The sequence below is a fragment of the Mobula hypostoma genome, chromosome 4 (genome assembly GCF_963921235.1).
Source record: "Mobula hypostoma chromosome 4, sMobHyp1.1, whole genome shotgun sequence".
Taxonomy (NCBI): Eukaryota; Metazoa; Chordata; class Chondrichthyes; order Myliobatiformes; family Myliobatidae; genus Mobula; species Mobula hypostoma.
In genome coordinates, this window is record NC_086100.1 from 177,182,890 (window position 1) to 177,196,368 (window position 13,479).

A 13,479-nucleotide genomic window follows, 5' to 3' on the forward strand; every position below is an offset into this window, starting at 1 on the left:
TGACGTCAGTTTGGAGGCTACGTAGATGGAATACGAAATGTTGCTCCTCCAACTTGAGAGTGGCCCCATTGTGGAAGAAAATGAGGGCGTGGACTGCATGTTGGAATGGGAATGGGAATTGGAATGGGAACTGGAATTAAAATGCTTGGCCACTGGAAATCCTGCTTTTTGTGGATGAAATGAAGGTGTTCAACAATGTGGTCCCCCAATCTATGTCGCATATCACTAAAGTAGAGGAGGCCCCTTTGATTCAGTCCCTTCCCACCTCTGCAATTCCTCACATTGCTCTTGATTGGAGGTATTTTTCCAGTACCTTGAGACATGTACAGTTTTCAGGGTTCAGAAACATGTAGGAGGGCAGAGATTAGAATCAGAATTATTATCACTGTCTTATATTAAGTGAAATTAATTATGTTTATATCAGACATCCCACCCGGCAAAAACTCACTTCAGGGAGGTAGCACCCCCCCCCCCCCGGGCGACCTCCAAGGGTGTATGTAATACTTTGTTCAGTGATTTTGTCTAATCTCTAAACCAAGTTGGGTATTTGCAGCAAATGTGACATTAAAGTATGTACTTATATTATATTATCATGTTTATTCTATTACAACTTTAAGCAAGTCTACAGGGAGTTTGGCCTCATCACGTAGGACATCAATAGCGTAGCTCCTTGGCAGCTAGCCAGCTAGTTTAAATCAGGGGTGTCCAACATTTTTTGCACCGCGCACCGGTTTAATATTGACAATATTCTTGCGGACTGGCTGACCTGGGGGGGGTGGGGGTTGGGTGTTAAACACTACTGGATATAGGTGCTAAGTCAACTATAAGTCACTTTTTAGTGGCTAATTACACTCAATTTCGTTTCTAAAGGGGTTTATCTAACGAATTTAATATTAAACACACAGCACATATTTTCCTCTCCGGGCCGTGAAGAATGCAGCAGTACAGCGGTGGCCAGAATGTACCCAGCACATCTTTAAGAAAAAAGCCGAAATAAACAAGCTAATTGATTAGGTGCCGCCCAGCACATAAATATTGGCCCAGAACAGCGGCGACGCAATCGGCAATCGCCTCTGATCTGGGCCGATATTTACGTGCTGGGCGGCACCTAATCAATTAGCTTGTTTATTTTGGCTTTTTTCTTAAAGATATGCTGGGTGCGTTCTGGCCACCGCTGTATTCTTTGCAGCCCGGACGCTGGGGGACCACTGAATTATAGGTCACTTATAAGTCAATAGCATCATAACATTTTAAGTAATGTTTGGATATTAAACACACAGCACATATTTTCCTCGTATGAACATATAAAATCATTGCAACACACCAATATCGCTGAATCAGTGGGAGCCCTGGGCTTGTTTTCCTGCAACAAGACGGTGCCATCGAGGGGTGATGGGAGACAGCGATACTCGAAGGTGGTTCCTTATGTCCAGTCTATTACGCAATTTAGTTTTCATTGCATTCATTGCAGAAAACCCCGCTTCACAGTGGTATGATGTTGGAAATGGAAGCAACGTTTTCAGTGCTTTAGTGGCTATCTCAGGATATTCAGGCTTGCCTTTGATCCAGAATGCTGGCAGAGATGTTATGTCAAACATACTTTTCAGCCCACCGTCATTTGCAAGCTTGAGGAGTTGATCTTCTTCCTGCGCTGACATAGATGATTCACTGGGGGCATTCACAAATGGGTCACGGACCCATTCCTTTGCACGTCTTGGGTCACTGATGACCTCGCGTGTGTTAAAATTCAACAGTGCGTGACAGGGAATGAGGAAAGGTGCAGCTGACTCATATTGTTTCATATCGCCAAATCGTATTGTTTCCTCACGGCCTGGTGGTTGGGGACCACTCTTAGCACGAAGAGAGACCAATCAGGATGCTCGCTTTCGCTCTCCCTCTCAAAAAAGTCTATTTCCGGGATATTGTATATAATTTCCGGGCGTCAGGGAGCCACTATCGATATGCGGGAGACTCCCGGAACTTCCGGGAGAGGTGGGATGTCTGTTATATTTATATTAAGTGAAGGGTCTCATCTCAGAATGTCAACTGTTTATTCCTCTCCACTGATGCTGCCTTACCTGCTGAGTTCCTCCAGCATTTTGTGTGTTACTCTTGATTTCCAGCATCTGCAGAAGCTCCTGTTTCTTTGTTGCTTTGAGACAGAAGTACGTTGCAAGACATAAAGTTATTATAAATTACAAAGTAATGAGGTAAAGTTCACGGGCAATTCAGGAATCTGACGGCAGAGGGCAAGAAGTGAGTGTGAGTCATTAAGACTCCCATCCCTCCTCCCTGATGGTAGTTAAAAGAGGACATCTCCCGGATGATGGGGGCATTGGTGCATTTCAAGTAACCTGCCCCACCAAGTACCTCCTATCCCGCTCTGTATTGGCCTCGTCAGAGCCCATGCGATTGCACTGGAAAGTCCCGAGGCTGCCCAGGAGGGAAAACTCGGCTCAGCTGGGAAATACGGCGAGTTCGGGGCTCTGCACCTGGAGGCTGCAGTGCTCACAGCGGCCAGCAGAGGGCCCACCGCCACCTGTTCTCGCTCTCGGTGTCTACGCACAAACCGGCACGTACATGAGCCGGCTCACTCCCCACCAAAACATTGTCACCTGCCGTCTACACGCGCCGGTCGGAATAACTTCGGAGGCTTCCACTGCAATGAGTTCGCCCGCAGTAAACAGCCAATAGCGTGTCGGCCGCAGCCGTGCCCGGCGCCCGCTTACACCGGCCGTGCCGGTGCGGTTAGAGGTGTCCAGCCAGCGGAGCTATTTCCTGACTGGAGGTGAGGCCGGAGGCCCCCCCCCTCACCCACCACCCCGGTGCGCGGAGGGCTACGGGAGGCCACCTCCTCGCGGAGCGCGGAGGAGGAAGCGGGGAGGACGGTGATTGACGTGGGGGCCGAGCCGTCGGTTGACGAGGCGCGGGGCAGCCAATGGGCGTTGAGCGCGAGGGGAGCGAGACTGTTGCAACTGTGTGTGCGGGCAGCACGAGATGCGAGTTGTGGCGCGGGCGAGTGGAAGGCGGCGGGCGAGCGAGCGTTCGGGGCATCGGATGTCGGAGCATGTCGCCGCTGGCAGCGCAGCCGCGGCCACGGCCACTGCCCCTGGCGGGCAGCCGCTTCCTCTGCGTGCTGTCCGGCTTCGCTCAGGCACCCGAGCTCGGGCCGGTGTCACAATGGGGCTGGAGAGCGGGCACCGTCAGAGCCATTTCCCACAGAGATCCTGCCAACCCGGATTTGGTGGTGAGTGAAGCCAGCCGCCAATTTGCTGGACAGTAGTCGGATGAAACGCGTGTGAAATCGAATGTGAAGCGTTAACTGCATTTTTTGGGGGGGTGGGCGGAGAAGGGTAATGTAAATGTGCACTGTGGTAACGGGCGAAGTACTGATCCGACCGACAATAGAAACATCCCGGGAATTAATGGGGAATATGCACTTTGTCTGCATGGAATATAATTTCGTGATGTGGTACACGTAATGCATAGTTTCTAAGCAACAGGCCGTTACTTTCAAGAAAAGCAGGTGTTTGGGTTATTACAAAGTCATTGGGAGTAAAAATACATTGATACAACTTCCTCTCCTGTACGCCCTCTTCTCTCTCTCCCCCCTCCCACTTCTTCCCACTGATGTCAGTGTTATTATGCTGCTGCTATTTTCTTTCGAGACCTCGAATCTGATTTGCAATTTATATTTTGTCGCCTGCTGGTTGCAAAATCAGCAGTTTGCAAAATTAACTCGTTTTTCAGTAGATACATTTCTAATCGTTTCACCGAGGTGAACTTCGCAGGAGAAAACAAACCCCGACAGTGATTCGGTTTGCGTGCAGCTGGTTTTCAATAACTTGACCCGCAGTGTTGTGGAGACGTTAGTGTCAACCCCTTTCAGGATCTACTTGGTGCTGCTTTGAGAATAAGAAAATGTCGGGAATTAAATCGGTGCCCATACCAAAAAAAACACACCATCTGCCTGTGAAGATATCTTAGCGATAAAAAAAGAGGAAATAATGTAATCAGAGAGTACCGCTATCACTATCGTACCCTTACAAAGTGTGCAATTCCTAATGAATTAAAGTTTTCCCCAGAGATGGTGTAATCTAACGTAATTTACACAAGATTGTAAATGGTTCTGCCACAGAAATGTTTAGGGCTTAATAACTAACCCAGACATCCAGGAGCTCGCAGGTATGCGGCACCCTTTTAATTGAGAGGATGTTTTCCGGCAAAGATTGGCAGGCTTTGGGCTGCCCAGAGAGGTGAGTGAAAGGTCGGCTGAGTGCTGGGTTATTTAAAGGTTGTGACAGGCACTGGGACTTGGGGAGTAACTGTAGAACAGAAATCTTTACTGGTTGAGTGATTTCTTTTTTTGTTGTTATCCAGTTCATTTTTTTAAAAAAAGTTTTAATTTGCTAATCAGTAGAGTGAGGTTGGAGACATTTTCTATTTTGCTGAGTTTTATCTCCTTGATTCTGTTGGCTGACAATGCATTGGCCTTGACTTACACTGGTACTGCAGCGGACCCAGACAACTAACTTTCAGCAGATTGGCTTTGTTTTCTAGTGCGTGTTCCCGCAAGCTGCGTTAACTTGCTTCCTAGAGACTGTAGCTAGAAATTAACTGTGTGCACAGAATGCTGGGGGAACTCAGCATCTGTGGAAAAGAATAAACCAGTCGACACTTCGGGCCGAGACCCTTTGCACTGTGTCTGGTTTAGAGAGCTCGGCACCACTGAATGGCAGGGGTTGTACAGACTCTCAGAAGCAACCCTGCTTTCCCTACAACCTGCCTGTATTAGATGGAGATCCAGTGACCTCTGTAGCTTGCTGTTGCAACGGCTTCCTCTGCATTCTAAGTGACAAACTCGACCGTTCCAGAATTGTCATCATTACCCCCAGGGAGGAGTACAGGAGCCTGGAAGACCCTCACTCAGCTCTTTCAGGAGAGCTGCTTGGCCGTCGCATTTCCCACCAGGTTCCGATTGGCCCCACCTTCCGATTTTATTACCTTGTCAATATAACACATTTGCGACGTGATTAGTGATGCATTTTAGGGTTCTTATTTATCTCCTGCCCATGTTCTCTTCAAGTTAAGGACGTCGGTGTGGGAGGCAAAGACAGTTAATTATCTGGCAGGTAGATTTGGAGGTTTGTGCGGAGACCGTGTTGGTGGTATCTCTCCAGAAATGCCTGCTTGGGTCATCCAGGTTTCAACACGAGGGATCACCACAGCCTGACTGGTTGTGATCTGTGTGTTCTGTTCCTCTGGCAACTAAAGGTGCACTCAATGCAATTTGGTCTTAATCATCAGCTTGCCTGGAGATTTATCCAGGGAGGACCTTGGAGCATCCTTCCCAAATGCTGAAGTGAATCTGTGGGGTGCCTGCTTCGCTTTTTTTTTAAGAGATACAGCATGGAACAAGCCCCATGAGCCCCAGAAACCACCCCTTTAACACTAGCCTAATCACAGGGCAATTTACAATGACCAATGAACCTTCGAACCGGTGTGTCTTTGGACTGTGGGAGGAAACAAACACAGTTCGCAGGAAGAATGCTCAATCTCCTTACAGATGCCGGCGAAATAGAGCTCTGCAGTGCCCTGAGTTGTAACAGTGTCCCACTAACTGCTCTGCCACTCGGGATGCTCTGCATACAGTGTCCAGAGCTGATGAGTCCAATTTGCTACAGGCTGGGAAAAATTGTGACACTGCTCTGACACTTTCCTCGAACTTTTTCTCTGTTTTGCTGGAATACCCCTCCAGCAGGCTCCCTGCTGGAGAGGAACTTGCTGTCAGACTAGTGGGGAAACGATACAATCTGCATCACTTCCAATGTAGTATCATGGTTACTGTAATCTCAGTCACCGAGTCATACCATTGATTCATTCACTGAAACTATGGACATCACACCTGCAAACCAAGGTCTTTTATGGACTGCCCTCACCTACACAGCAATGCTTATGGACATTGAAGATCCACATTGAAACCCTGAAAAACGTGTAGTACATTGGAAGTCACCTCACCACGGATATTACTAAGCAGGCATTTTGTTTCCTTACAGTTGTATGGGCTCTTCAACCCAACTCCTCCATGGGCTAGTCCCATTTCTCTCTAAACCTTCCCTATTCATATACTTGTTCAAATGCATTTTATATGTATAATTAGTATCAGGCTCTACCATTTCTGGGTAGCTCCTTCCATATACCCTCTGTGTGGGGGTGAAACCGTCACCTAGGATCCACTTTAAATTGCTCCCCTCTCACTGTAAACTTGTGTCTAAAACTATACTCCATTGCTCTGAGAAAATAGTTTGTGACTACCCATCTTACCTCTGTCCCTCTTGACGTTGTAAACCTCAGTAAGGTCACCCCTCTTCCTCCTCTGCTCCAGTGTAAACAATCCCAGTCTATTCCACCTTGCAGTCCCAGCAGGATTCTAGTAGATTGTCTCTGCGCATGCTCTGGCCGAATCGCATTCTTCATAGAGGGTGGCGGCCAGAAAGACACACAGTGTTCCAGGCGTAGCTTTACTGAAGTCTTGTAAAACTGTAAAATGATGTCCCAGATCTTGTACTCAATGCCCCATCCGCTGAAGCAAGCATGACGTACAACTTCACTTACAGGGAATTGTGTACTTGAATCCCCACGTCTCTACAGCACTCCCTGGGACATTGTTAACACTGCTTACCAAATTTCATCACATCGCACTTGTCCTGGTTAAAGTGTGCTTGCCGTCCATTGCCCCTCTTCGAGCTCATTGCGATCGCGAAGAGTGGCACGGTGGGGTGGTAGTCAGTGCAACGCTGTTACAGCTTGGGGCTTCAGAGTTCGATTCCAGTGCCATCTGTCAGGAGTTTGTACCTTCTCCCTTTGACTGTGTGCCTCCTCCGGCTGCTCCGGTCCAAAGACCTACGGGTTAGTAGGTTAATTGGTCAATGTAAATTATCCTGTGATTAGGCTGGGGTTGGTGCGTTGCTGGGCGACATGGCTGTGGGCTAGCAAGGACTGTTCTGTGCCGTTTCTCTTGATAAAAAGTATTCCATAAAACACTTGCACTTCCGTTCTGTCCACAGGCTGTCTAACCATTTCTGCAGAAAGCTTTTGTTTTGCCTCTGAGATTCTCTTTTGCTGATCAAGCACGCTGCTGTGCGCTGACCAAAGAGTTAAGTAATCATTAAATTTCCACTTGGTTAGTGGCATTCACTGCGTTCTTGAATACAAGTTATTAATTTCTCTAATGGCTCTTTCACAGATCACTTATTCCTGAGGTCTGTTCCTGCAGGTGAGAAAGATGCTCACCATCTATTTTTAGCCTCTGCTGAAGTCTGCCAAGCACGATTTGCATTCTAACTGGTGTTTGGGGGGGAAGAAAACGTCTGCTTTGTATAGGCTCCACTTTAGATTCGTTCAATCAGCGCAGAGAAGGGTGGTTTTCTTCTCTAGGGGAAGACAGTGTAACGAATATACTTTAAATACCCACATACTGATTGTAGATTGTAGAGCAATGCATGCAAAGTGCTGGAGGAGTGTCAGCTTGAACCACTCTGGCCATTCTCCTCTGAACTCTCATTAACAAGGTGTTTTCACCCACAGAACTGCAGCTGACTATCTTCTGTGTGTTTTTCGCACCATTCTCTGTAAACACTAGAGGCTGTTGTATGTAAAAATCCTATCAACAGTTCCTGAGGTGCCTGAGTCACCAGCCATCATTCTACATTCAAAGTCACTTAGATCACATTTCTTCTCCGTCCTGATAATTGGTCTGAACAACAACTGAATCTTGACTATGTTTCCATGGTTTTATATATAGAGCTGCTTTCAGATGATTGGCTGATTAGATATTTCCGTTAATGACAGGTGTACCCCATAAAGCGGCCATTGAGTGTGTTGGACTACTTCATGAAGTTTGCCTGCTTAAAGGTTAGCTTTTATTTGTCACGTGCATCTAACATACAGTAAATGCGTCGTTTGCGTCAACAACCAACACAGTCCGAGGATTGTGCTGGGGGCAGCCCGCAAGTGCTGTCACGCTCCCAGCACCAACGTTGTATGCCCACAACTCGACTTGCCCTTGCGTGGGACGAAACTGGAGCACCCAGAGGCGACCCACGCGTTCACAGGATGAACTTGCACACTCCTTACCAACAGCAGTGGGAATTGAAAAGCAAATTTCACGGTGTCACCTGATGTGATTCTTATTCGAAAACGCTAGCTACTCCAACACTGTGCCACCAAGTTAACCACATCAGCTCCAAAAATATTTTTGATCAAAAAGCTAATGAGAGGCGGGAGGAGATGGTGGTGCGACGCAGCTCGCAGCGGCCATTCCGGCGGTGATATCTGTTATCTGTCAAGTAGGGTGCCGTGCACAATCCTGATTTGATGGAGACGGACGTGAGAGCACAGAGGAACATCTGGTGAAACTTCTGAAATGCCTGCTTCACTGCCGCTGTAACTGTGTGATCCAGAATCTCCGGAGGGGAAGGCCCCGAGTCCTCGGCTTTGCTTGTGGCTCGGCAGCTGGGACGGGGGTCGAAGCGCTCGGCAGAGGATGGTGCTCGGAGAGGCTGGTCGGGGGCTCGAAGTTTTCGGACGGACTCAGAGTCCACTGCAGTCGGGTGCTTCCAATGGTGCTGCATTGACAAGTTTGCGGCGCTTGGAGGTTCATGGCAGGGAGAGTTTCTCCCTTCTACCGCCTGCGTGAGATGATGGGGCTATCGGGACTTTGAGACTTTATTTTTTATCGTGCCCATGGTCTGCTCTTTATCAAATTACGGTATTGCTTTGCACTGTTGTAACTGTATGTTATAATTATGTGGTTTTGTCAGTTTTAGTCTTGGTTTGTCCTGTGTTTCTTGTGATATCATTCTGGAGGAACATTGTATCATTTTTTAATGCATGCATTTCTAAATGACAATAAACGAGGACTGAGTGTCCACATAATCTAATCTAATGCATATAGGGCAAGACTCTGGGCAAAGGTCCACAAATCATAAACTTCAAGTAATGGTAATGTGCAAACCATCCTGGGACATGTTTGGTTATATGTAAATGATTTGTATCTACTAGTCGAGAAATAAGCTGTATGGAGACAAGTCAATGGATGGAGTTTGCATTTTATTCCAAAGATTTAAAAACATTAAGTGCTTCTGTTGCTGGAATCTGCTGCAAATATTTTATAGCAAAAGTTGTAGAAATTGGCAAAAAAGTTTGTCCAGTTTCTGCAACTTTGATAGGGGTATGCAAAATTGAGGAGTATAAATAGGCTAGATGCGAGTAGAATGTGTCCACTGAGATTGGATGAGACTAGAACTCAAGCCATGCCTTAAAGGTGAAATGTTTAAGGGGAACCTGAGGGAGATCTCTTTTTCACTCGGGGTGGTGGTGCAAGTCGATGGGACTAAGCAACATGACAGTTTGGCATGGACTAGATGGGCTGAAGGGCCTGTTTCTGGGCTGAGGTGCTCTATGATTATGCTGTATGTAGAATTCTCAGTCAATGCAAAGAGTCAATGTTGCAGAAGTAAATATTGAACATTCTTTTCTTTCCCCCTTCCCATTTCTTTTCACTTTTTGTACGGAAACAACTTGCATGTAAAGTTCACAATGTGTAAAGCTTCGTGTCGAGACGGATTAGTAAGTTCTATCTGTTCTTGCCCTACTGCAGATCTTTTTGGAGTTTGATGATGGTTGGTGTCAGTGGATAAAGCTGAACAACGAGGAGCTGAGAGTCTTCCTGGTCGAAGACCACTTAGCTGTGGCTGAGAGGAAGCCCGAAGAACTCGCAGATGCTTTGCAGTGGCCTGTACTGGTATGAAGGACTCTTCTTTTGTGTTTGTTATCTGGTAAGAGTGTAGAAACGGAAGCACAAGAGATTCTGCAGATGCTGGGAATCCAGAATCCAGAAACATGCTAGAGGAACTCAGCAGGTCAGGCAGAAGCTAGGGAGAGGAATAAAGTGTCAGTGTTTTGGGCCGAGATGCTTTGTCAGGACAGAATCAGGCCATACAGTGGCTCTGGTATTCTCTACCCTTCATTAAGATCATCACTATTCCTTTAGCTTTACACCCTCGCTCTTCAATCGTGTTCAAAATCTGTTGGCCTCAATCTTGAATATCTGCTGTGCCCTGAGGTGGCATCTTCTTGAGATTTGCAGTATTAAAATAATGAGGTTAATGCATAAATGAAGATGTTTGTTGGGCTGGAAGGGCTTGTTCTGCACTGTATCTCTAAATAAATATTTTGCTATTCTTCTGATGGAAGTGCAAGATCTTATTTTCCTGCATTATACTCCATCCTGCATTTATTTTGCGTGCATATTTAACCTGCAAGCTCTTTGCATCAACCACACAGCTTACTTTTCCCTTTAGCATTCTGCTGATACAGAGCTAGGATAAGTTACTGATTTATTCATAGGGATACTTCACAGTATCCAAATGATCTAGCCCGCTGTGTGAGCTAGTGGAAATCAGAGAAAGTAACTTCTGAGGAGGCCAGAAATAAAGCCAAAGAGAGGGGTCTTTTCCTGCAGTATTTGTTTAGTTTCCACAAGCAGTAGAATCCCCATCTGGTGGGGAAGGAGGAAGGAAGGGTGGATGGGGCTGGATGTTTGGATAAGTTTGTGGCTTGAAGGCTCAAAGGACTTCAAACTGGCTCCTTTCAGATTAATTGGAATTGGTTCATTCTTGGAGCACACAGAAGATGCTGGAGGAACTCAGCAAGTCAAGCAGCATCTGTGGAGAGGAGTTGACATTGCGGGCTGGGACTTTTTATCAGTAGTTTTTTATTATCACGTGTACTGATACACAGGGAAAATGTTTTCTTGCATACTGTTTGTTCAGACCAGATCATTACACAGAATGTTAAGGTAGAACAAGGTAAAAGAATAACAGTGCAAAATGAGGTGTAACAGCTTTACCAGGATGCTGCCTGGATTAGAGGCCATGTGCCATAATGAAGATGAGACAGGCTCGTATTGTGTTCCTCTGCAGTGGGAGGTTGAAGAGCGATCCGATAGAGGTTTATAAGATTATGAGAGGCATAGAGTAGACAGACAGTATCTTTTTTTCCCTTGGTTGAAATGTCTAATATCTGAGCATGAGATGAGAGAGAATAATTTCAAAGGGGATGTGTGGGGCAGGTTTTTTTACACCTGAATGCGCTGCCTGGGACTGTTGTAGAGGTTTTATTAGAGTTTTAAGAGACGTTTAGATAGGCATATGAATGTGAGGAAAATGGAAGGATATGGACATAGTGTAGGCGGAAGGGATTAGTTTAGTTGGCCAATTGATTACTAATTTAATTGGTTTGGAACAACATTGTGGGCCGTAAGTCCTGTTCTATGTTCTGAGCGCTTGGAGAGGTACTTGGGTATGGACCAAATGCAGGAAATTGAGACACCACGGACTCAGTGGGCTGAAGGGCCTGTATCCATGCAATGTTGCTCTATACCTGTGTTTGTATGTGGAGGTATACACTTCAAGCTTTCTAAGCACTCATATGAAAATGGTTTTCGGGGACTTCCGGTAGCGCTCATGGAGTGAAGTCGCGTTCTTGACTCGCTCCATTACCTCTGAGTTTTTTTTCTCTATGGTCAGCTATACTTTAATTAACCATTAAGGCATCAACTCTTACAATACTTTGAATTAAACTGAATTCTCCGACAACTGGATGGAACTTAGATCTGCTATGTCTAAGAACGAGAAAGACGGCAAGGATGGTAAACCTCCGGTTAAACCGAAAGCTACGGATCTCCCTCCGACTGAATCACCGGTGACTTTGAAAGCGATATCGGAGTTAATTCAGAGGGAAATTTCAACCTCTGTTAGGGAGATGATTCGTACGGAAATTGCAGGCTTTGTTAAAGACCTGATTCATACGGAAATCTCAACTAATTTCCAGAAAATTGCCGATTTAATTGATAAGATGCAAACATGTATTGCGGAACATCAGTCGGCTATATCTGATCTTCAAAAATTCGCGCAACAAAGTGAGCTTAAGATGGGGAAAATCGAAGAAACAATTAATGTAATGAAGAAGAAACTTGACTTTTTGACTTTTAAAAACTCTGACTTGGAATCTAGAATGCGACGGCAGAATTTACGAATGATTGGCGTGAGGGAAGCCGTTGAAGGTAACAACCCCATGAAATATTTCTCCCAACTTTTAAAAGATGCATTCCCTACTGTATTTCCTGACCAACCACCGCTACTGGATCGTGTTCACAGAATCCCATCATACTCGTCTAGGTCAGATAGACCTAGGCATGTTATCTTACGTTTTCATTACTTTCAAGACAAGGAGAGACTGTTTCGATTCGCTCGATCTAAAGGTTTCATTGATTTTTCGGATCTTAAGTTCCGATTCGTGGAAGATTTCAGTAAACCAATCTGGGACCAACGGGTCCGTTACAGATCCGTGATGTCGGAATTCTATAAGAGGGATTTAAGACCAGCGCTGCTGTACCCTGCACGTCTAAGGATTCGCATGTCAGATGGAGCCCTTCGTTTTTTTGATTCTCCATCGGATGCCCAGAGTTATCTGGATCAACTTTCATCTCCAACATCTTAATTGCTTTCTTTTTAATTTTCTCCGTCGATCGGAGGCTGTGAATTGGTTGGTTTTAACTTTTCTGTGCCCTATTTGGGCAGAAAAGTTTACTTTCGATTTCTTAATATGGCTACTAAACTTTCTTTTTAACTGCGTCATTTCTTTCTTTTCCCAGGGGATTCTGGGTGGTTACTTCCCTTTTGTCATCTTACGTATTTCCTGTGCGGCCTTAAATTTTGTAGTTTTTGTTTAAATTTTATTCTGTTTTGCTTTTTATAATCACTTTATGTTAATAATCCTATTTTTTTTTGTTGCTGTGTCTATTCATGAGTTTGAGGTTTATTGTGGTTTTTTTTTAATATATATTTTCCGGCTTTTGTTCTGTTCTGTGTGTATTCTAATTGAGCTAACTTTTTTTTACTTATTTTTTTACTGTTTTACAATTAGCTGATCCTTTTCATATTTATACCTTTTTTTTAGGGAGCGTATACCGGAAGTCATGGGGGTAGTTTTAGCGCTTGCTTCTTTCTGGCGGGTCTGCTTTAGATTTTGCCTTGGGATCTTGGGTTGGGGGGTGGCGGGAGGGGCTTCACGTTTTAGTTTGTTTTTCTTTGGGCTATATACATTATTGAAGTACTGGTTGCGTCCTTTTCCCCGGTATCTTTTGTATGTTCTGTTTCCTCTCCGGGTTTGTGGGTCGCGCCTATTGTCAATCCTCCTTGTTGTGGGTTGACTTTAGGATTTATGGAGTCTATTATTAATTTTGTCTCCTGGAATACTAATGGTCTTAATCATCCTATTAAAAGAAAAAAAGTTTTTAAAGTGTTCCGGAGACTTAAAGCACAAATTTTATTTTTACAAGAGACCCATGTACGGAGGGGGGACAGACTACGTTTTTTCAAATTCTGGAAGGGCCAACAATTTCATTCGAACTCC

At 45.4% G+C, this 13,479-nt stretch overlaps 1 protein-coding gene across 2 annotated transcripts in view; it reads left to right on the forward strand.

Moving 5' to 3' along the window:
• The first annotated feature begins 2,656 nt into the window (after positions 1-2,656).
• LOC134345811 (lysine-specific demethylase 3A-like) overlaps positions 2,657-13,479 on the forward strand; it is a 90,383-nt gene continuing 79,560 nt past the window's right edge. The window contains exons 1-2 of one of the 2 annotated variants that reach the window (XM_063047066.1): positions 2,657-2,788; positions 9,662-9,805. Coding sequence is in view for 1 of the 2 variants with exons in the window: in XM_063047065.1 (XP_062903135.1) it covers positions 2,939-3,247; positions 9,662-9,805 (453 nt within the window). In the remaining variant the exon portion in view is untranslated. Of the gene's footprint in view, positions 2,789-2,883; positions 3,248-9,661; positions 9,806-13,479 lie in introns of those variants that run through there. The other variant, XM_063047065.1, reaches the window with a different exon arrangement.